At 44.3% G+C, this 24,059-nt stretch overlaps 1 protein-coding gene across 1 annotated transcript in view; it reads left to right on the top strand.

Annotated features, from left to right (window-relative positions):
* The window catches only part of ASTN2 (astrotactin 2), a 728,537-nt gene that overhangs the window by 466,411 nt on the left and 238,067 nt on the right, over positions 1 to 24,059 (top strand). Inside the window, exon 9 of the mRNA XM_066580842.1 lies at positions 15,831 to 15,968. Coding sequence (XP_066436939.1) covers positions 15,831 to 15,968 — 138 coding nt within the window. The remainder of the gene's footprint in view (positions 1 to 15,830; positions 15,969 to 24,059) is intronic.

Genomic DNA, 24,059 nt, shown 5'->3' with positions numbered 1-24,059 from the left:
AATTTAGTGGAGGCTGGGACAGAGTCAGAGCCTGGGACCGCTCACGTCCTACCCACCCCCAGAATTGCGGGCCCCAGCTCGGTGCTGGTATCTGCGGAGGTGTATGCTTCCTCCACTAAAGCACCCTCCTCCTCCTCCTCCTCCTCTGTCTCACAATCAAGATGTGTTAGCAGCAGCATGTCGCCAGCAGTCGGTGTCGCGCGGTGTGGCAGCACAGCGGTGGGCAAGCGTCAGCAGGCCGTGCTGAAACTACTCAGCTTAGGCGATAAGAGGCACACGGCCCACGAACTGCTGCAGGGTCTGACACAGCAGACCGACCGCTGGCTTGCGCCGCTGAGCCTCCAACCGGGCATGGTCGTGTGTGACAACGGCCGTAACCTGGTGGCGGCTCTGCAGCTTGGCAGCCTCACGCACGTGCCATGCCTGGCCCACGTCTTTAATTTGGTGGTTCAGCGGTTTCTGAAAAGCTACCCACGCTTGTCAGACCTGCTCGTAAAGGCGCGCCGGCTCTGCGCACATTTCCGCAAGTCCCACACGGACGCTGCCACCCTGCGCACCCTGCAACATCACTTTAAGCTGCCAGTGCACCGACTGCTGTGCGACGTGCCCACACGGTGGAACTCTACGCTCCACATGTTGGCCAGGCTCTATGAACAACGGAGAGCTATAGTCGAATACCAACTCCAACATGGGCGGCGCAGTGGGAGTCAGCCTCCTCAATTCCTTTCAGAAGAGTGGGCCTGGTTGGCAGACATCTGCCATGTCCTTGGTAATTTTGAGGAGTCTACCCAGGTGGTGAGCGGCGATGCTACAATCATTAGCGTCACCATTCCTCTGCTATGCATCTTGAGAAATTCCCTGCAAACCATAAAGGCAGCTGCTTTGCGCTCGGAAACGGGGGCGGGGGAAGACAGTATGCCGCTGGATAGTCAGGGCACCCTCCTGTCTATTTCTCAGCGCGTACAGGAGGAGGAGGAGGAGCATGAGGAGGATGAGGAGGAGGGGGAAGAGACAGCTTGGCCCGCTGCTGACGGTACACCGGCTGATTGCCTGTCATCCTTTCAGCGTGTATGGCCTGAGGAGGAGGAGGAGGAGGAGGAGGATCCTGAAAGTGATCTTCCTAGTGAAGACAGCCATGTGTTGCGTACAGGTACCCTGGCACACATGGCTGACTTCATGTTAGGATGCCTTTCTCGTGACCCTCGCGTTGCACGCATTCTGGCCACGACGGATTACTGGGTGTACACACTGCTCGATCCACGGTATAAGGAGAACCTGCCCACTCTGATTCCCGAAGAGGAAAGGGGTTCGAGAGTGTTGCTATACCACAGGACCCTTGCGGACAAGCTGATGGTAAAATTCCCAGCCGACAGCGCTAGTGGCAGAAGGCGCAGTTCCGAGGGCCATGTTGCAGGGGATGTGCGTAGATCGAGCAGCATGTACATCCCAGGCAGTGCAACAGTCTTTAAGGGCCTGGCCAGCTTTATGGCTCCCCACCAAGACTGTGTCACCGCTCCCCAGTCACGGCTGAGTCGGCGGGAGCACTGCAAAAGGATGGTGAGGGAGTACGTAGCGGATCGCACGACCATCCTTGGTGACGCCTCTGCCCCCTACAACTACTGGGTGTCGAAGCTGGACACGTGGCCTGAACTAGCCCTGTATGCCCTTGAGGTGCTTGCTTGTCCTGCGGCTAGCGTGTTGTCGGAGAGGGTGTTTAGTGCGGCTGGGGGAATCATCACAGATAAGCGTAGCCGCTTGTCAACCGACAGTGCCGACAGGCTAACACTCATCAAGATGAACAAAGGCTGGATTTCCCCAGACTTCTGTTCTCCACCAGCGGACAGCAGCGATACGTAAGCAATACGTAGGCTGCACCCGCGGATGGAAGCTACGTTCTCTCTCACCATCCAAAACGGGGACATTTCTGCTTCATCAATCTGTGTCTAATATTCCTCCTCCTCCTCCTCCTGCTCCACCTCCTGAAACCTCACGTAATCACGCTGAACGGGCAATTTTTCTTAGGGCCACAAGGCTCACTCAAATAATTTTTCAGAACAATTTTTATAAGTTTCAATGCGCTTAAAAGCATTGGAACTTTAACTTGAACCAATTTTTCGTTACACTGGGCTGCCTCCAGGCCTAGTTACCACTTAAGCCACATTAACCAAAGCGATTAATGGGTTTCACCTGCCCTCTTGGCTGGCCATGGCCAATTTTTGGGATGTACATTAGTACTGTTGATACAGCAATTTGTGTGGGCCCTCGCCTACAGTGTAATCAAATTAATTTTTAGCCCACCTGCATTACAGCTGACGTTACCTCAGCTGTGTTGGGCAATGCAATGGGATATTTTTGTGTACCGCCGGTGGGTTCCAGGGAGCCACCCATGCTGTAGGTGCACACTGAGTTTTTAATACATCTGTACACTTCTAAAGAACCCGTCTGACCGGGGCATGCAGTGTGGGCCGAAGCCCACCTGTATTACGCACGACATTACTACCTCAGCTGTGTTGGGCAATGCAATGGGATATTTCTATGTACCGCCGGTGGCTTCCTGGCACCCACCCAGGCAGTGGGTCCACAGGGAGTTAAACCTACATGTGTCCACTTGTAAAGAATCCCAGTCTGACTGGGGCATGCAGTGTGGGCCGAAGCACACCTGTATTACGCACGACATTACTACCTCAGCTGTGTTGGGCAATGCAATGGGATATTTCTATGTACCGCCGGTGGCTTCCTGGCACCCACCCAGGCAGTGGGTCCACAGGGAGTTAAACCTACATGTGTCCACTTGTAAAGAATCCCAGTCTGACTGGGGCATGCAGTGTGGGCCGAAGCCCACCTGTATTACGCACGACATTACTACCTCAGCTGTGTTGGGCAATGCAATGGGATATTTCTATGTACCGCCGGTGGCTTCCTGGCACCCACCCAGGCAGTGGGTCCACAGGGAGTTAAACCTACATGTGTCCACTTGTAAAGAATCCCAGTCTGACTGGGGCATGCAGTGTGGGCCGAAGCACACCTGTATTACGCACGACATTACTACCTCAGCTGTGTTGGGCAATGCAATGGGATATTTCTATGTACCGCCGGTGGCTTCCTGGCACCCACCCAGGCAGTGGGTCCACAGGGAGTTAAACCTACATGTGTCCACTTGTAAAGAATCCCAGTCTGACTGGGGCATGCAGTGTGGGCCGAAGCCCACCTGTATTACGCACGACATTACTACCTCAGCTGTGTTGGGCAATGCAATGGGATATTTCTGTGTACCGCCGGTGGGTTCCAGGGAGCCACCCATGCTGTGGGTCGACAGGGACTTCACAATAGGGAGTTGTACCTGCCTGTGTCTATGAATTAAAAAGCCCGGTCTGACTGGGGCATGCAGACACCTTGACAGAATGAATAGTGTGTGGCACATAGGTTCCCCATTGCTATGCCCACGTGTGCAGCTCCAGATGGCGGTGGCACAGGATTCTATTTCTCATTGCTTCTGTACAGCATTGTGGGCTATCGCTCCGCCACTTTTAAAGAGGGTCGCTGCCTAGCCGTGCCAACCTCTGCAGTGTATGCCTGCGGTCCCTCGTCATGGCAGACGCAATTCTAAATAGACATGAGCGTGGTGTGGCATGAGGGCAGCTGAAGGCTGCGCAGGGACACTTTGGTGTGCGCTGTGGGGGGGAGGGGGTGCGGTTGGGCAGCATGTAACTCAGGAGAAGTGGCAGTGGAGTGTCATGCAGGCAGTGATTGTGCTTTGTTGGAGGTAGTGTGGTGCTTAGCAAAGGTATGCCATGCTAATGAGCGCTTTTCAGAAGTAAAAGTTGTTGGGAGGGGGGGGGGGGGCCCACTCTTGCCGCTATTGTGGCTTAATAGTGGGACCTGTGAACTTAGGATGCAGCCCAACATGTAGCCCCTCGCCTGCCCTATCCGTCACTGTGTCATTCCCATCACTTTCCTGAATTGCCCAGATTTTCACACATGAAAACCTTAGCGAGCATCGGCAAAATACAAAAATGTTCTGGTCGCCCATTGACTTCAATGGGGTTCGTTGTTCGAAACGAACCCTCGAGCATCACGGGAAGTTCGTTACGAATAACGAACACCCGAACATTTTGGTGTTCGCTCATCTCTATTAATTAACTCTCCCTCCCCCACACTCTCGTTAGGATAGTTCATCTCTCCCTCTTTTCCCTCTTCTGCAGACATTTTTTGTCTTTGCTTTGCAGGGCTACTGGTAGGTGATCTGCCCTAAAACTGTAGCGTGGCCGGCGCCATTTTGAGTGGGGAGAGCTCGGGGTTATTTTTTCCCCTCTGTACTGACCTTGTGCTGTCAGATGATATGGGGTCCTGCTGGGTGCTGTCGCCGATCTTTTCTGCTGTATACAGCGCTCTCTCCTGTATTTCTTCTTCCTCGGCAGCCCAGCTGCTTATATTAAGCTCCGGCTCTGAAAGAGCGGGAGTTAGTATCACCTCGGCGGCCATTGCTGGAGCGGGTCCGCGCGCTGTGAAGAAGGACTCCAGTCTCGCTGGAGCCTGCTTAGAAGCTCTTCTCCTGGACATCACTGGAGTCTTGGAGTCTTCCTGCAGCTTTTAGGTGTGCAGCGATTCTCCGGTGAGTGCTTTAAGTAGCTAATAGTGCCACTGCCGAATGGAGCCTAGAAAGTTGCTGCCGTTCCGGTGCCTGTTCAAGCCACGCCCCCCGCGTGTACTGATCATTGAGTGAATGAAGTAACTCAGCTTGAAGATGACTTTTGGTATGGTCAAGAGAACCGTTTTCCCCATGTTCCTATCAACTTTTGCTTTCTCTTTATCTTCCAAGAATTTTTAACTTTCCTCACCATCATAGTGGAGGACAAGTAGGGTCTCCTTTAGTTGTCTGAACAGTGAACACATGTGTTGGGCAAAGGTAGAAAAGGGATCTGAGCTAGAGATGAGCGAGCACGCTCGGATAAGGCAGTTACTCGAGCGAGCATCACTCTTTTCGAGTAACTGCATTCTCGTCCGAGCAGGCTCGGAAGAGCGAGTGAGAAAGATCTCTCTCTTTTTTCTTCCCCCCCCCACTACACGCCCGCCCCCCGCTCACCCCCTGCCTTATCCGAACGTGCTCGCTCATCTATAGATCTGACTAAATATTGACCAATACCTTTAGCCATGGCTTCTTGGAAAGTGATGGTAAAAACTGCTCCTTTGACACCGATGTTGAGCGAATGTTGAGCGAAACCTACAGTAGCTGTTTGCTCATCATATGTTAATCTATATAGTGAGATGGCTCCAAATTACTGTGTGTAACTACAAGTCATTGCACCATTCCACCACTTTCTTATAATCCTCCTTTCTCATGTATTTGGATGCGCCCAGATACATTCCCTAAAGCTTTGATACTTCAAATCATGTATAAGAGCAGAGGTGACTTGCTTTTTATGTTAATGTCTATGTATTCTTACGACACAGTATCCTTCGAAATTCTTGATAGCACTGTGAAATAGTCCCCTATTCTCTATATTCCATCTGGTTTTTATTGCAACAGTCATTGTTATTTGGTGTTTTTTGATGTTTTACAAGCCAAGTGTGCTGCTTTTTGGTGCCTCCTTTGGATGAATTTACTTGATAACTTATAGTAGGGCCATAGATGTTTTTATATGTTGCTTCATTAGATACTTATGCTTCTCTTAGCACATTTCATTATATTTTGCTAGTTCTCTGTCGACTTTGCTTTTTGTGTCTAAAATAGTAGACAGCTGGGAACTCATTAATTCTATAAATGCTCGTTCTTTTTAGACGAGAGGGAGCCCAGGTGTAAAAAAAAGACAGCCTAGAGGAGATCAGCCAAATACACACTGCATACTGTTACGAGGTGTGCGGCTCCTCTGTGCTATTTGGAGAGCAGTGCCTTGTTCTTATAATAAAAGCTCCTATCAGTCTGAAAACAGGAGCAGTTATCAGGAACAAAAGCAGTCATATTTCTCTGTAATAGAAGTCTGAATTATTTTTTGCAGTAAATTCAAAGTCATAGCACCATTAGGACCGTGAAAAAGTACAGGAAGAGGTTTTCAATCCCCCCTAGGATCCATTGAATCTTAGGATATAGCAATAATTGTGCTTCTTACAATTACAGTAAGGGGGGTAGGGTCCCTGTTAAAGATGTAGGGTATGGATTATTCACCCTTCCTATTGTAATATTGCATGCTACGTAAATGAGAGCCACGGGGGCGGCTTGATAGTAGGGTTAAAGGGATTATCAAGTTGTAAACTAATGATGGTCTATCCATATGATACTGATCAGCTTTTTGCCAGGCTGATGTGCACATGAATGGAGTTGATTTCCAAGGAAAAACACAGCTCCATTCCCACTGCAGTGGCCAGGCTTGGTATTACAGGCAAAGCACCCACTGAGAACCTTGCCTGCAATACCAAGCCTGGCCACTGCAGTGGGAATGGAGCTGTCTACTTCCTGCAGAAATCAGCTCAATGCAGGAGTACACTGGCCTGGCCAACAACTGATTAGCAGGCATTCTCCAGATAGGCAGGATATTGTTGAATAGTTTACAACTAGACAACCACATTAAAGAGAAAAAATAGCTTAGGGAGCCAGATGTTAATAGAAAGGAAGGGTTTAATATTGGGAATTGAGTGTGGTCAGCTTTATAGGAGCATAAGAGAAGAACGGGTCAAGCTCAATGGTGTGTGTTGGTAGGAGTTTCAGGGGATTACTTATGGAGAAGGGCAGGAGGCGACGGGCAGTGTGCAGCAGACCCCAGAGATTAATCCCATCCACCCTTCCTTATTAACTCTCTTATTTAGTTTTATTACTTAATCCTAGGGAAATCAGAGTATTTTTTATTTATAGGTATTGGTGGAATGCATTGGATGTCCACATTTTGGTAGCAGGGAAAAGGTCCTTGGAGGCAGGATATTTTGAGATGATAATTACAGAAGGAGCAGTATTGAAATAATAGCTGCTATGGGACAGTTGGAGTTGGGCCTCCTGGTAGTGGATCTTGGCCCACTGAGTTATACAACAGTGTATTAGCTTAATATAGGTGCCCTTTGGTCCGGTGGATGTGGCAAAATGTAAAGTGTCAAATGAACTAAGAATTATGGTGCAGTGATATTTGGAGATGATGCTAGTGCCTCCAGGGACTCTTCGTGTTTAAATCTGCAAGACATTATTTAAAGTCAATCTGTTAGGCCACTCTCACACATGGGGCCGACAAAATGCCGTGATTTTGATTGCGGCGCTTTGCCACTATTTTACTTTCTTTTTTGGACACTGTTTTTTGCCTCCGACAGCAGAATTTAGCGCCCCCTAACATTATGATGGGTGATGAGATGCACTAAACACAGTAAAATAGAGTAGACATCACTCAAAAATCGCAGCGTTAGAAAATGCATGTCTGCGAGGCCCCATTGAAATCAATGGGAGCATTATACCATGATCATCGTGGCGTTCAAAACGCTGTGGTAATCACGGTAAAAGGTGCATGTGTGAGAATGGCCTTAGCTTGTACATGCTGTCCAGCCTGCAGTCATCATGTTTCTTAGGGTTCAGTTGTGGATCCACCGTGTCGTCTTACCGAGTGGAACCAACTGGCAGGATAGACATCTGACACCGAGGCAAAGACTGTGCAAATGTGGGGACTTGGTACAAAGGACAAGAATGGGTCTTATCCTGAACTTAGATGGGCTAAGATAACCCTTACCTGGAGATACTCCTGAAGGTGGAGAGATCCAGGCCGCCCTTCCTTTCCCTGACTCTTTGAATTCCTATCCTCACCAGGTAGGTAGGGAAGTCTGAGTCAGTAGCATTGAGCTGCACAAATACGGAGGAGTGGACGTAAGGTGGGAACCGGAGGCAGTCCTATGCAGAGACCAAATACAGGGAATAGATAGACAAACAAGAACCCAGCAGTAAAACACACAGAGAGCTGGGAACTCCCAAAGACACAGAATAATCCAGCTAAGAATACACAAAGAACTGAATACAGACAAGATAGCTGCACCAGCAGCTTGCATGCAGTCATACAGGAAATGAACAACAAAACCAAGCATTCTGAGAAAGGTCTGGGAGTTAAAATAGGAAGTTGATTGCAAATCCCCTCAAGCTTGCAAATCCACGCAGCTTGAGTGGATTTGCAATCAGCTTCCTATTTTAACTCCCAGACCTTTCCCAAAATGCTTGGTGTTGTTGTTCATTTTCTGTATGACTACATGCAAGCTGCTGGTGCAGCTATCTTGTCTGTATTCAGTTCTGTGTGCCAGACACAGTAACTCTGTGATGTCAGGATAAAATTCTGTACTTAGACTAATGGGAGGAGGCTGTAAATTACTTGTGCAACATGCCAGACCTAGTAAGGGTTAAGCAGCGAGGGAAATTCAAGATGATAATCACGATGGCTCCCCCGGCAAGGTAGTAAACGTGATGCTACACAGTGGCAAAATTTGACAGTTCTCACTACGTGCTGCCCGGGCAGGGAAAAGTGGTGATACCCCAGTTGGGCGCTACCCGTGGAGACGGGTAGAGGAAGATATTATTTTGTCATGATGCCAGTCTGTGTACAGGTTGGGACCTGTTCTGAGCAAAATAATAAACATAATAAGAACAAAATAATAAACATAAACAAGTGGAGAACTAAACAAACACAGGGGAACAACCTCTGTCCTGCCTGGAGTGCTTAGTGTGGTACTTCAGTGCAGATGTTGATGATGTAATAGGTGGTGGGAAGTGACTCCAAGAGTCTGGCTGTACAGTGAACCAAAACTGTTTTGTTCTTCAAGAGCAGATGAGGGATAAACTTGACTTGTTGCATATAGTTCACATTGACAGATTTTAGTAGAAACGGTTACAGCTACAGGCATTAATTACTTCTCCAGATCCTCAGGGACTTGATACAGGGAAATACATTTATCCTCTGTGTGTTGCTCTGTTCCCTGGCTGGACCTGATTCTGACCGACTTGCTTTCCTTTTTGATTAGCCCCTAGGAATGACAGATCTCCTTTTACTCTCATCTTCTCTCTCTCCTCTGTTACTAAAACGTAGCTGTTGAGTACTCACACTTTAGATGTTCAACTTTCCACCACACTGGTTTTCTCCTTCAGTCTATGCTCAGCTGGACTGAAAAGACTACTATCATGGACTGACTAACTCCACCCACTTTTTACCTTTTATACTGCCAAGCTAGCTCAACTTGTGATGGGGATCCAAAATACTAATCACAGGCAGTCTATTCTTGGTAAGCGTGGCTAATCACTCCCCTGACAGTTGCTAGGTGACCTGTACCTGTTCATGATTTGCGACTATGACTTGACTGTCCAAACAGGCTGCTTGAGCGCAAGTGAGCTGGTGATTACGTCACCAGTTCATTCGCTTGGGCAAACGAAAATCATAAGGGTTCTCATTTGGTGTAAAAGGGTCATTAGATAGTTAGAAAATTTCTGCAGCCATATTGGACGACCGAAAATAGAGCCAGGAACTGGAGGTTCAAAATGGTAGCAGAGAAGAACATCTGCAGGAGAGATACCCTTCTTCCTCACTTCTCCCTCAACAGAATTTTGAACCAAAACTGGCGGGTTGTTTATAGGATTTTTGTAGTGCAACCCACTGTACAGTTATTATTGCTGAGCACATCACAACTTCTCCTGGTGCTCCCAGTCCTGGCTACTTACACTCTTGATACCACCAGCACTTTTTGGTCCACATCCCCCAGCCTCAAGAGTGATGTATCACAGAGCTTGACTGATGAGGGGGTTCACCCTGAAATGCACACCTTCTGGTTTTCAATTTATTTAATAAAAGAGAAGTTAGATATTTTATCCAACAGTCTTGTGAACATCATTGGGGAGCAGCGCCAAGACCCCCAGTCCTTTAGCCTTCAGATATTAACGTGTGACAGTTCTTTGTACCATCCTTATTATTAATGTTACTTTGTTGCACTTATCAATTGGTGATTTTTCATTCTAAATAATAAAGGATCCTTGAAAAGAACACAGTAGTGGCAATAAGTTTGAATTCAACGTTCCTAATTTTAAGAAAAGCATCAGTACAATACTTGTTTCTAGAGCAGAAAAAAGGCTCTGCCTTCTTCATAGAGACAAAGCTGCTCTTGACAATGGACTGGTTGGTATTGCAGCTCAGAACTACTCACTCGAATGGAGATGAGCTGTCATAATGGACAAGCTCCATGCTGCTCTGTTTCTGGAAAGAAAGAATCATCTTCTAGTGCCAGACAACCAATTTAGGAGTGCCTGATCACATAGGAGTTGTGCCGCAGTAATTGTCGCATGGCCAAAATCCGCGTATGGTTTTTGTTAGCTTGCCGCTGTTTTGCTGCAAATACACGTGAAGCACATAAAAGTTATGTGTTACACCTGAACTCACTGTGAAACGGCATCAACCTACAGTAAACCTCTATGGCTTCTGCTCCTCAGTTCTCAGCTGTGTGCAGACTCCAACTGGCCCACAGGTGAACCATTGAATCCCCTGATGGGCCCTGAGCCATTGTGGCAGAAGAGAAGAAAAGGTGACGGGTGTTGGGTGCATTCAAACACAATTAAGGGAGAGTCAGCAGTGACATTTTTCAGCGTCGGACCGCGCCTTTATCAGGCCTTTACCTTTGAAATCTTGAAGTCGAGAATATTGTCAACTTCATATGCTTCTTACAAGACCAGCTGTATCACCTGTGGGGCACTCAGAATTAGTACAGCAAAAGGAGTCCAGTGGAGAGACCCCTTTTTGCTTTTTTCCTGTGCTAAAGTGGGTCCCAAGACCCCCAATCTTGAATGAATGGTACATGGCACAGTACACTCACTACAGATAGGCAGCATACAGCATCTATATACTATACATCCATGTAATCTGGATGGTTTTTCTGTTTATATAGACACAAAGGCTGGCTGAGGTGACATCTAGGCACAATGGGAGGTCAGCCAATATCCACAAACTACCTTTTTAAGGGGGAAGTCACAGGAATACCACGTTGATGTTTGGTTGTTCCACACATTGGCATTATTTTCAAATTAATTGCTAGTGTTTACAGGTAAAACTGCTCTTCTCTTGCAAAACCATGCAGCCATTAAACATTTGAAAATTGTACCATTTTATGATAAAACTTAAATGTCAGTGCAGTTTTCTGCCATAGTGTGGCCTTGCCCTTTACAGGATATGCCATAAATGCCAACTCTCTAAACCTTAAAGGCGTTCTGTCATTGAAAAAAAAATTCTCACCTATTCCTCCCCAGGCAGTCTGCTTACTGCATTTTCTCGCCAATGATCTTTTACTGTGTTCTGCAGTCCCCCTGAGTCACCTCACCGCAAGCTGGCTAATTCTTCTGCTTCCTGTAATGAAGCGTTTATTCTTTGCAGTCTTCTTCCTGCCAGGCAATGTACGCTACGTCACTAGTGATGTAGCATTCAGAGCCTAACAGCGAGTGCCGAGCTATCACTGAGACTGCACATGCATGCTGTCTCTGCAATAGATCGGCAGTCTTTCCTAGGCAGTGAACGCTACATCAAAGTGACGTAGTGTACATTGCCAGGCAGGAAGAAGACTGCAAGGAATGGATGCTTTATAACAAGAGGATCCGGCCAGTTAAAGATGAGGTGACCCGGGGGATCGGAGAAAATCACCAGGGATTAGATGCAATAAGGAGTTTGCCCGAGGAGGAATAGGTGAGTATAGAATGTTTTTTATATGAATGACAAAACCCCTTTAATGATCGAGTGAATGGGAGTCCACAAATTTCTACTTACCGCATACCTATATACTTCAGTGGACACAGGACCACATACAAATTAACATGCATGGAGAATGTGGCACCCGGAAATTTGCGAACTGCAAAAACTATAATTTTTACAGTGGGTGGACAAAAATATGCAAACACTGTGTTAAATGCATGCCTTAAAATCGGTCTCTACATGTCCTATTGAAAAATATGATTTAAAATCCCATGTAACTTAAGTGGAGGTAATATGACACAGAAACTGCTGGGCAGAAGTGAACATCTGCCCAAGCAACAAGATTCCATTGGTCAGGGGTTTGAGCCAATCAGCTGCTGTTACCAGCTGGCTCCCAAAATCACCCAGAGCAGGGCAAGAGGTGAGGTAAACACAAATTTGGTGGGAAAACTCTCAGCCAAGCAGGGGTCAAAAGGGCAGCTCAGTGCTAATGATTAAAATCCCATGCATTTCGTACAGTGTTTCCATATTTTTATCCACCCCCTGTACATGCAGTGATCCACCAGAAGAAATTTTACTTTTGGTCTCTAGGCACCGCAGTCCGACATTAGCTGTGCAGAACTTACCATGGCACAGCTACTACTCATATGGGCACCCTAAATAGGATACTAACAACAACCCTCAAAAATAAACATTTGCTAATTAATTGTCATGCATTCCAGCTGAGATACCTATATCATTCCTTTTGTATTGATACATTTTTCAGAATTGTTAAGGAAAACGGTATCACAAACAGCCATTGTATGCTTTACAGTCATTACCAAGTTCTCATTACCCAATGTCTACTGCTGCGGTGTAACTGCCCTTCATTTGTTAGAGTAGGCCATATTATATCAATGAGTTGTTATTTGACCCTTATATAATTACATAGATACGCAGTCAGGTTAAATGACTAAGCCAATTAGGTTTAACTCATTATAATTCCTTGCTGCAATTATCCAGATGAAGGCAAAAGAGAACCTCTAACTACGTCCTCGTCAAAGAGAAGATACTATTCTCGACTTCATAAAACATCTATAAAACGAAGCCCGAGTCAAACAACCCTGCAATGTTATATAACCTCTGCCACGAAATCTAGCACCTCACGTTGGAGAGTCACCCAAATCACTTTTAAATCCATTTGTCTGCCCGTGGACCCTAATTTAACTAATATACCGAGTATCACAAGCTGAACTCTCATACCGTCTAATTGTGAGATTTTTGGCTTCTATATGCAGCAAAGACAGTAATTGAAATTACTTGAAAAATAGATGTCAGCACTATCTCTGATTGCTTTTATACAGGGTAGTAAATTATAAGAGGACTTCTCATATTCCTTTCCACAATAGGTATTACAATCCTAGGAATATTTATTAGAAGAGGTCAGGCTTTACATATGTTTTCACACTTGATTAGTCAACAGGTTAATTCTTTAAAATCCTCAGTAGACTCCTATTTCGGCGTACATTTTCATTAGAACATATTACAAGGCTTCACCACAAATTTCATGTTAATTTATGCAACTAGCCAGTGCTTTATATAAATGACAATAAATTAATTGCAGCATTAAACAAGCCCCTAACCTCCAGCAGGGAGAAAACACATATTAACTACAGAATATGCATGAGCAGAAAAAAACAAAGCAACTTCATATTCAGATGATTCAAGAATAACATTTTTTTTGGACTTGTGTTGGATGCATTGCAGACTAGAGGGCTGGCCATACCACCCAATGGTATTCTTTTCACTGGATGGTAGACCATTTTGGCTTCCTTCTGGAGCAATTTGCCTTCCTGTGTATCAGCATTGGGGATCAGCTGAACTAGATGGACATATGTGTTTTTTCGGTTTACCATTAGAGATGAGCGAACATGCTCGTTTAGGACAATTACTCGATCAAGCATCGCTTTTTTCGAGTAACTGCCTACTCGGGCGAAAAGATTAGTGGGGTGGTGGGGCGGAGTGGGGGGTAGCAGGGCGGAACAGGGGGGAGCTCTCTGTCTCCCCCCCCCCCACGACCCCTGCAACCCCTCGCTCACCCTCGGCGCCCCCCGAATCTTTTTGCCCGATTAGGCAGTTACTCGAAAAAAGCGATGCTCGATCAAGTAATTGCTCTAAACGAGCATGCTCGCTCATCTCTATTTAACATACTATTAGAGATGAGCCAGTATACTCGCTAAGGCACATTACTCAAGCGAGTAGTGCCTTAGCCGAGTATCTCCCCGCTCGTCTCTAAAGATTTGCGGGCCGGTGACAGGTGAGTTGTGGCGGGGAGCGGGGGGGGGAGAGAGGGAGAGAGATGAGCGGGGAGATACTCGGCTAAGGCACTACTCGCTCAAGTAATGTGCCTTAGCGAGTATACTCGCTCATCTCTACATACTATGTGTCACATCAAATCAGGAGGCGTTGGATCTGAAAACCTGAAAGACTCATGGGCCGTGAACAAACAGACCACAAGTGCATGCAAAAAAGTGGTAAGCAATAAAGAAAACAGACACCAGTGAAACACTGTCCCTGTAAGCTCTTTACTCTGGAAAGGGAACTGCCTATACGCAGATAACCCACCCTAACAAGGGCGAACCTGACCATCAACCTAGGCCACTAACAGACCTAATGTGGGAGAGGAGTAAACCACAGAGAACAAGATATCAACAATGGTAACTTTAGTAATTAGCTTAGTTAAGGATCAGGAAAACAGGAGATCCAGCACCAAACTCTGACTTCCACCACAGTCAGAGGAAGACTGAAAATAATCAGCACTGAGCTAAGCACAAGGCCAGGTTAAAGACTCCTCCCAAATTACTCACAAGTGAGACCATGCATCTCATCTAATACCACTCCAACCAGATCAGAAGATGAAGAAACCAATACAAGACCTGAACCAGATTACTAGAAAGGAACAGTTCCCAGAACCACTACAACACTATGTTACTATGCATGTATATGAAGGCTGTATTTACACGGGCAAGTGCAATATAGGTCAGAGAAAACTGGACCTATATCGCATTCCTTTTGCATGCGACATTCATGCATCTTTGATGCCTTAAAAATACATGAATCACGCAGCTGTACATTTGTTTTTCACGCACGTGAAAAAATTTGCATATTCTCCCAATAGTTAAAATAGTAACAAACGCATTGCACTCACATGCAAATCATATGGCATGCGAGTGCAATGCAATTTTTTTCAAGCTTCCATAGGAAATAATGGGAGACTCACGTAGCGAAATTGCTCAAAAATAGGACATGGTGCAACAGAAAAGTGTACGCAAACTCATGGAAATCAATGGGCATATCGCAATCGGATGGAGCTCGTAAGCGAATATCACTCATATAAATATACCCCTAAATGGAGGTATCAGTGAGGGATGAAGAGTCCCTTTCCAGGGATTGTGTGTGGCTCCTTTGCAGTCCCACAGCTGTTCTGCTAGGTGGTCATCGTCTAACAAAGCTTATACTGTTTTGCCTATTTCTTTAGTAGATCATAAAAGAATCATTAAAGCCACCCTTCAGTTTTTGGACAAAATTCTGTCTCTATATTACCTGTTGTTGTTCTTATCTCCCAATGTTCCTCCAATCTGCTGGTTCAGAATCCAATTTTCAGCCAGCCATCCAAGTTGGCTGCTTCAATTTTCTAGCTACCTACTACACATTGTGCACTGCACTCTGTTTGGTGAACACTGATCTCATAAGCAGTGCTGGGCAATCAGAGAGCAGGTATAGTGCATTGATAGTCTAATACTACCACTGCATTGTGGGAATTAGCTAGTCTGAAGAACGTGTCAGCCATCTTGGCCAGAACTAATGGATCAGAGAGGCATCGGCACAGAAGACCAGCAGGTAATATAGCTGCCTTCTCCGGTCCAAGCACTAAACTTTGTCCTGAAACCAGAGAGTCGCTTTAATACAAGTCTTCAACAACAGTCTAGTAGACTGATTTTCTCTTGCTGGTGGTCAGCCACCTTGCCTATAGGGCCCTATCGTGCACAGGCTTCATATATTTATGAAGTCAGTGGTGGTCAGAGCTTAAGGAACCTCAACTGTTGTTAACTTGTAACGTCTCTGTATAACAAGAAGTATGCCAAGAAAAATCTTTAACACTGTTCCTGTTTTTTGCAGGTCGACCTACAGTTTGGGGCAAGGAGTATGGCTTCCAGTTAGCAAAAGTTTTGTTGTTCCCCCTATGGAGTTGTCAATCAGTCCATTGGCCAGCTGCAAAACAGATGTTCTGGTGACTGAAGATCCTTCCGATGTTCGGTAAGAATGTACTATGTCATATATAGTACAGGTAAAAGCAGTTCTGAGCTTAAAACTCAATGTACTCAACTGGTTTGCAATATGTATCGGAATTTGCGCAAATGCATTCGATATACAATAAATGGTACGATAAGAAAAAAAATAGGTCAGTAAACAAAGTCACCTAGGTAACCATTATTATAAAGGAAAGCATCAATATACTGGAATACTCATTAACAATACATCTAAAAAATGTCCACTTGAAAAAGAGGAAACATACCTTTATACGAAGCAACTATCATTCCGATAGTCACCCAGGAAAGTCATTGAAATGTAGGAATGACAGTCATTCATTTGCTTTTAAGCAGAGCGATGATTGTTCATTATTTGTTTGCTGAGATATTGTTCATCGAGGGGCTCTCCATGCAAGTTCGTTCGCAAGTCATTCAAATACAAATGACTGTGACTTTATACTAGACCACTGTTGCTCAACTAGCGACTATTGTTTTACTAAGCTGAAACAAAACAACCAGTGACTTATCATTAGTCAGTCTGTGGGTGGCCATATTAACACTGAACAACTGTCATTTGAATTTGTTCTTCTGGGAGTTTATTCAGTCGTTTTAGTTGTCCCGGGTAAAGGTACCTTTACACAATACTGCTACCTTCATTCATATATGTGTAGGTATTGCACAAGGAAAGACTAGAAGTAATGGGATGAAACTGAAAGGGAGGAGACACAGATTAGATATTAGAGAAAACTTTCTGACAGTGAGGGTGATCAATGAGTGGAACAGGTTGCCATGGGAGTTGTCCTTCAATGGAAGTCTTCAAACAGAGGCTGGGATGATTTTGTGATCCTGCATTGAGTAGGGATACGACTCGATTAACCTAGAGGTCCCTTCCAACTCTACTATTTTAGGATTCCATGCTAGGTGAGAAGAGTAGCCAAAGGTGGCTTCTTACCCGACCATGGCATCTACTGTGCTCCCTTGCCATATTAACACTGAACAACTGTCATTTGAATTTCTACTTCTGGGAGTTTATTCAGTCATTTTAGATGTCCCGGGTAAAGGTACTTTTACACAATACTGCTACCTTCATACATATATGTGTAGGTATTACAAAAGGAAAGACTAGAAGCAATGGGATGAAACTGAAAGGGAGGGGACACAGATTAGATATTTGAGAAAACTTTCTGACAGTGAGGGTGATCAATGAGTGGAACAGGTTGCCATGGGAGTTATTCTTCAATGGAGGTTTTCAAACAGAGGCTGGGATGATTTACTGATCCTGCATTGAATAGGGGCTATGACTCGATGACCCTGGAGGTCCCTTCCAACTCTACCATTCTAGGATTCCATGCTAGGTAAGAAGAGTAGCCAAAGGCGGCTTCTCACCTGACCATGGCATCTACTGTGCTCACTTGCGTCTTTAAAAAAGGCTCCCTAATCCTCAGTCCTATGTGGATACTTGATATGATTGGTGGCAGGTTAATATATACATAGTGATGGCATTACCAGGGAAGTTATTACATGAATGCCTATGCAGGACTGTATGGTAGCCCACCTTCTGGCTGCGGTAGATTCTTGGCAGCTTGAAAGATGGTCTTGTGAATGACATGAACCCAAAGTGCAAATGTTAGCTTGTAAACAGAAACTAACCAGATTTAACGCCCAACTTTACAGAGAAGGTTTGAGAATAAAAGAATTGAGCCTATCACAGTTCTATCTGCACAAGATCTGACATCTCCCTCATTATATACCAAAAAAATGTTTAAAAACCGGGTATAAGGGGAAACCTGTGGACTTATATGAGTACACAATTTTATTATTGCTTAACTTCTGTGTTGATTTCAAAACCAGCACATATATATGTTTCGAGGTCATGAAGGCCTCTTTTTCAGTACATACTCCTCGCTGTAAAGGCCTGTTTGCCTTATTAGCTGTCAGCCCCGGTACAAAGTGTGGCGTCAGTGACAAGGATTGGTAGCAGGGAACTTCAGCACTCCTCTGTCCTTCCGCTGCGGTGCCCATACAGGCCGGGAAGGGGCGCAGTGGTAATGTACACAGGGTCTCCTCGCACATCTCAGAGACTCTATCTAACCTTGTGAAGAACCCAATCTACACACCTTCATATAGGATATAGTCCTACATACTTTTATCTTATTTGGGTTGCTCCACCTTCTTTTTTCCATATCTTCCACATCTCCCTCATTATAGCTCAGGCAACCCTATTCTGAAAACCGGTAAACTCAACCTAAACTTCAATTAAATTGGTTCAAACCAAAAGGGACTAAATGGCTAAGTTTAGGAATCCATTCTGTCCCGTTGGCTAAACTCTTGCTGCTACTAAAAGTAAGATTTGGCGTAGACTACTACAATACTACAACCCTAATCCACATGGTAGTTCACCATGTTTATAGATAGGTATTAAACTGAATTCATTACTTCATAGAGAAATGTGGTTTAATTAAAATAGTTTCATCTGCTGAAATAATAATGTATTAGATTAATATGAGGCTCTGTACAAGGCAATATTTTTGGTAATTTTTCTACTGCAAGTATTTTTTTTTCTAGAAGATAGGAGAATTAATAAAATATAATGATATTAAATATTAGTTGGTTTTTAAATATATTTAACACATACTAAAGTCACAATGTATAAATTGTGATGCACATTGATACATTCCTTACCTGGATTATCACATGTGCACATCAACAGTCATGAGTTTGGGGCACCAGGATATAAGCTTTACCTAGTCTATTGCAGTCTGGGTGTGGACCCACTGTGTCACTGACTGATATAGTTCTGGGTTATTCCTGAGGATGCTCTACGAGGTTCCTGGTTTTTACCTTTTAACCCCTATCTGAGGGATCTGCCTTTGCTGCAACTTGCTTCTACAAGGGTAGTTTCAGTGCAGTGACAGCAGACCCAGGCAGGCCAGAAGGCATCAGAGCGTGGTGCCAAAGGAACAGGTGGAGGCCAGGATAGGCGGAGTTCATGCAATATGGTAAAGGAGGCTGGAGATCAGGACAGAAGTTGGAAAAGCTGGGCATACAGACAAGGATCAAAACTTGATAGCAAGTAGATTACTAGAGCAATTTCACTTACATAGTAAGGCTGAAAAAAGATATATATATATATATATATATATATATATATATACACACACACACATACATACATACATACATACATATTATATATATATATATATATATATATATATATATATATATATATACATACATACATATCCAGTTCAACCTATTACCCGCCAATGTTTATCCAGAGGAAGGCACCTTTTGATCTGGCACCCTCTAATGGGGACAGTTGCTTTAAGTAACCTGGGAAGAGACTAGTTGGCCTGGGGACAGGAATCCTACTCCCATAGCCCACATGTGTGTGCTTGATTGCCTTCTAAAGATCCACCATATATACCCTGCACAAAGAGGAAGCAGCAAGAAGCATAGTGAAGCATCCGCTGCATAGAAGACCTGGAGTACACCAGCGACCACAGGCTAATACAAGGGTAGGTTAAACTATCCTAGTGTAATAAACATGACCTTTTTCCAAATTACTAGAATTACCCTTCATAAGGGACTCTGAGAAGTAATTAATGTTGCATTCACTAAGGACAGCTTAGGAGCTTCGTGTGGCGCAGAGTGTTAAGCCGGCAGAAATGCAGTCCTAAGGTCATGCTCACGACCTGAAGGTTGGGAGTTCAATCGGCACGTGGTTTAGGTATCTGGCTCAAAGTTGACTCCTCTTTCCGAAGTCGGTAAAATTAGTATACAGCTTGATGGGGGTAATAAATAAATTACCTGAAAGCGCTGCGGAATACGTTGGCGCTATACAAATAACAAGATTTAAAGTACCTGACAGGTTCCCTTTAAGATTTTTTTTTTTCGTTTAGTTTTTGAACAGAGCTCCAGCTTAGAGTTTTTTTTGGCATTTTTTCCACATTTATTGGAAATTCTTTTTAAATCACAAACCTAAAGGCAATGTTTGTTTTTTACTCCTGAAACTTTTCTTCTGAGCGGGCAGGTACAATGCTTGCTCGAGTAATTGCCCTTAGCGAGTATGCTCACTCATCTCTAGTAGGAAGTATTTATTTTAGAAAGTTTTTTTTTTTTTTTTAAATCATGAAAACAGATTAGTTTTCTCATACGGAAGCACATAGATTTTTTTGTTTGTTTTTGCACATACCGTATGTAGCATTCATTAAACAAGATCAGTAAGAGTTTACAGTTCAGGGACAGCAGTGGTGACGCATATGGCGGAAAAACAGTCACAAAGGAGACGTTATTAATTTGGATCAAGGTCGAAAAAAGATAAATAAGACACATGGGAAAAGAAAAAGGGATCCAACAACTACGGAGATAGCGGATAATAATAAAACAGGGACACATAAAGGGGCCAATGAACCGAAAAAGGGCAGAGTTCATGGCTAGAAGCAGGTAGCTTTGCAAGCCCATAAAGATGTCTCTTTGATGAATATATTTAAAGCAGCAGATCCGCTATGCGATCTATAACTCGGATGCCTAAATCCTGAATTGAATTGTATATAAAGAATTTTTATTAGGGGTATAAAATCTATTCATACAGATACATTTGATGAAAATGTAAATGGTAAAGAGTAACAAAGCAGAGTAGATTGTGGCCATATAAAGTACCACTCAATAATGTGATACAGAATGGCCTTGGACCACTGCCATCACTAAGTGTTCTTTGGCAGAGAATGGAATGAAAAGTTTCGAATGCAGCAAAATGCATGAATGGTTGTATTTAATTTTTCATAATTTTTCTAAGTTTCGTGGGCCGCATGCCATCCTTCCTTGGCACTCAAATAGATAACAGATTAAAAATGGCAGCTATAATATAGTTAACCTATATGATAATGCGTTATTGATGCTGAAACAGATGTCACAGGTAATAGATTATGTTATACTATTAGATATTGTTACATTTTATGTCATTAGATGCAATATATGAAACTATAATAAATGGTTGATAGACCTGAGTGTCATCTAGAATTTATTATACGATTTATAAGCGATGTCTCCGTCTATTTCTAGTTTCGGCTTCATACCACACAGGCCAACCGAGCACAAATCTTGCTTTTTCCAATTATTGGCTACTGAAAAATCAAATACATTGTTTTTTTTTTAATTTCCTACCTAAAAAATTGCAGCACAGCAGACAAACACGATGTAACGAAGCTAATAACACACATTGAGCACATTGATTAGATATCCATAGTGCAAGGAGAAAAAGTAAGTGAACCTTTCAATTTAATGACCTGTATGGATCTCCGTCTACTACACGTATCCTGCAGCTGCAAATAAAATTTGCACCACGTTGTGGATGATTAATCCTCCCTACGGATGTTCTTAAGTGCGTCAAATTTTCTTGGATGCCTTGCTTGCGATTTTTGGCCGCCCGCATCATGGATGAAAATCGCATGAACGGGAGAAACTGCAACCAAGTTGTGGCTAAATCTACCATTTTCTCGCCTGTTCACACGGCTGGGCTGTGGCCCGGAATTCTGTGGGCCGGGGGGAGAGACCTTAGCGCTACTAAGGTCTCTCCCCCTCCCCTTGCCGGCTGATAGCAGTAATAGAAGTTCCCATTGAAGCCTATGGGAGCTGCCGGCCAAGAGAGTGGGAGGGACTTTAGCAGCGCTTGACATGCTAAATTCCCTCCCCAGCCCATGGGAGCTGCCAGCAATGGGAGGGGGAGGGACTTTAGCAACATGAGCCACTGTTAAACTCCCTCCCCCTTTCCTTTTCTGATGGCTCCCATAGGAGTCTATGGGAACGGCTGGCGTATTTCCGCAAAAGATAGGACAAGTCCTACCTTTTCTGGGCGTTCGTAAAAGCGGACTGGATGGAATACGGACTGGACGATTTTACGCACCAGAAAATCGCCCATCTGAACAAATGCATTGGAATCCAAAGTTTCAGATTGTCGCGATTTTCGGCTGGCGTTTTATCGCGGCTTTTTTGCCTCAATAAAATGCACGTGTGAAAGAAGCCTCAGGAGGCGGCCCTTTTTTTAATCATTTTCAGTTTTTCCTCCCCACTAAAATTCTAACCCTACTATTTATCCATGAACCTAGCTGCCTGAGGGCTTGTTTTTTTGTAGGACTAGTTGTATTTTTAGTAGTACTATTTAATGTGTTATATAACGTCCTGAAAAACGTTTTGTAAAAATTCTAAGTGGAGAGAAATGGGAAAAAAAAGCACAATTCCGCCATCTTTGAGGAGAGTCTTGTTTTTTATAGTGTAAACACTGCAGCAAAATGGCATGATGACTTTATTCTGTGGATCAGTACGATTACTACAATACCACATTTATGTAGATTTTTTGTGCTATACTACTTAAAATAAATAAAATATCTTAGGAGAAAAATAAAATTATTTTCTGCCGCCATCTTCTGACAGCCATAACTTATTATTTTTTTCATCTGCATAGTTGTGCGAGGGCTCGTTTTTTGTGGTATTTCATGTCATTTCTATTTTGAAATACATATTGACCTTTGATCACTTTTAGAGATGAGCGAGTATACTCGCTAAAGGCAATTGCTTGAGCGAGCATTGCCTTTAGCGAGTATCTCCCCGCTTGAGACGGAAGGTTCAGGTGCCGGCGTGGGGGAGCGGTGAGTAGCGGCAGTCAGCAGGAGGGAGCGGGGGGGGGGGGAAGAGAGATCTCCCCTCCGTTCCTCCCTGCTCTCCCCCGCAGCTCCGTGCCCGCCGCCGGCACCCGAACCTGCAGTCTCGAGCGGGGGAGATACTCGCTAAAGGCAATGCTCGCTCGAGCAATTGCCTTTAGCGAGTATACTCGCTCATCTCTAATCACTTTTTATTACATTTTTTTCTTGGAGATGGAGTGACCAAAAAAGTGCAATTCTGACATTGCTTATTAATTTTCTGAGGATGTTCACCATGCACAGTAAATAAATCGAACTTTTATGGATGCAGCGATACCAAATGTGTGTTGGGTTTTTTTATTTGGATTTTGTTTTATTATAAATAAGGCAAAAGGTTTTTTGTTTTTTTTTACTTTTATTATCTTTTACTTTGCATGGAGCGGGATCAGCTTCTCATTCCCCTCCATATAAACCCTGGATGTCCATAACGTAACTGTACTTTATGGAGCTTTAAGGGGTTTAACTGCACTTTTTACAAACTTTTGATATGTTTTCATTAGTGGGAATTCCACTGCTAAGACCCCTGCTGATCACTGAAACAAGGGGGCTGCAGTCCTCACTCAAGTGCTGTACCCCTTTGGCTATCTTCATTATTTGCCAGCTCCTCTCAGCAGCTAGAGACGGATGCATAGAGGTCTGTAGATATCTTCTATAGATCTCTATGTGTCCATCTTTTGCTCCCGAAAGGAGCCAACAGGCAGCTAAGACAGCTGAAGAGACACAGCACTCAGATAAAATCTGCAGCCCCCTCATTTCAGCAATCAGCGAGGGTCTCAACAGCAGGACCCCTAGTGTTTAAAACTTTTGGCACATAGCTCTGACATGTCAAAAGTTTGTAAAAAGTACAGTTACTCCTTAAAGAGGTTGCGCCAAGCTGTAAAGTTATCCACAGGATAGGGGATAACTGTTTGATGGATGGGGGTCCAACCGCCGAGACCCCCACTATCTCAAGAATGGAGGTCCGATCCCCGAATGAATGGAGTGGAGGTTGAACAGGTGCAGTGCTGCTCCGTTCAGACAGATGCCGAAGGGGACTGAAGCAGCAGGGTACTGGAGCACCCAGGGTATCAAGAAGGTGAGTAAACGTTACTTTATTTTAACATAGTCCACTCATTTATTGTATTTTTTCCAATTGGACAACCACTTTTAACTATAGGCGTATAGTACTTGTTGGTAATATGTAGACACTACATTTATTTGAATGGGATCCATAGAATACTACATCTTTCCAGTAGGGGACATGCCCAGCTATTACAGCCATAGATTTCAGCAGATGGACTTATATTGGTCAGCCTATCTGGGTATGTCCTCAGCCTAACGAGCACAAATTAGGCATCAATTAGACAAATGAACCTGCTAGATGATATTTGGGGTAGTGGAGAACACTATTTTAGGAA

Source organism: Eleutherodactylus coqui, chromosome 10 (assembly GCF_035609145.1).
Source record: "Eleutherodactylus coqui strain aEleCoq1 chromosome 10, aEleCoq1.hap1, whole genome shotgun sequence".
NCBI lineage: Eukaryota > Metazoa > Chordata > Amphibia > Anura > Eleutherodactylidae > Eleutherodactylus > Eleutherodactylus coqui.
This window is presented reverse-complemented; position numbering and strand designations above follow the sequence as displayed.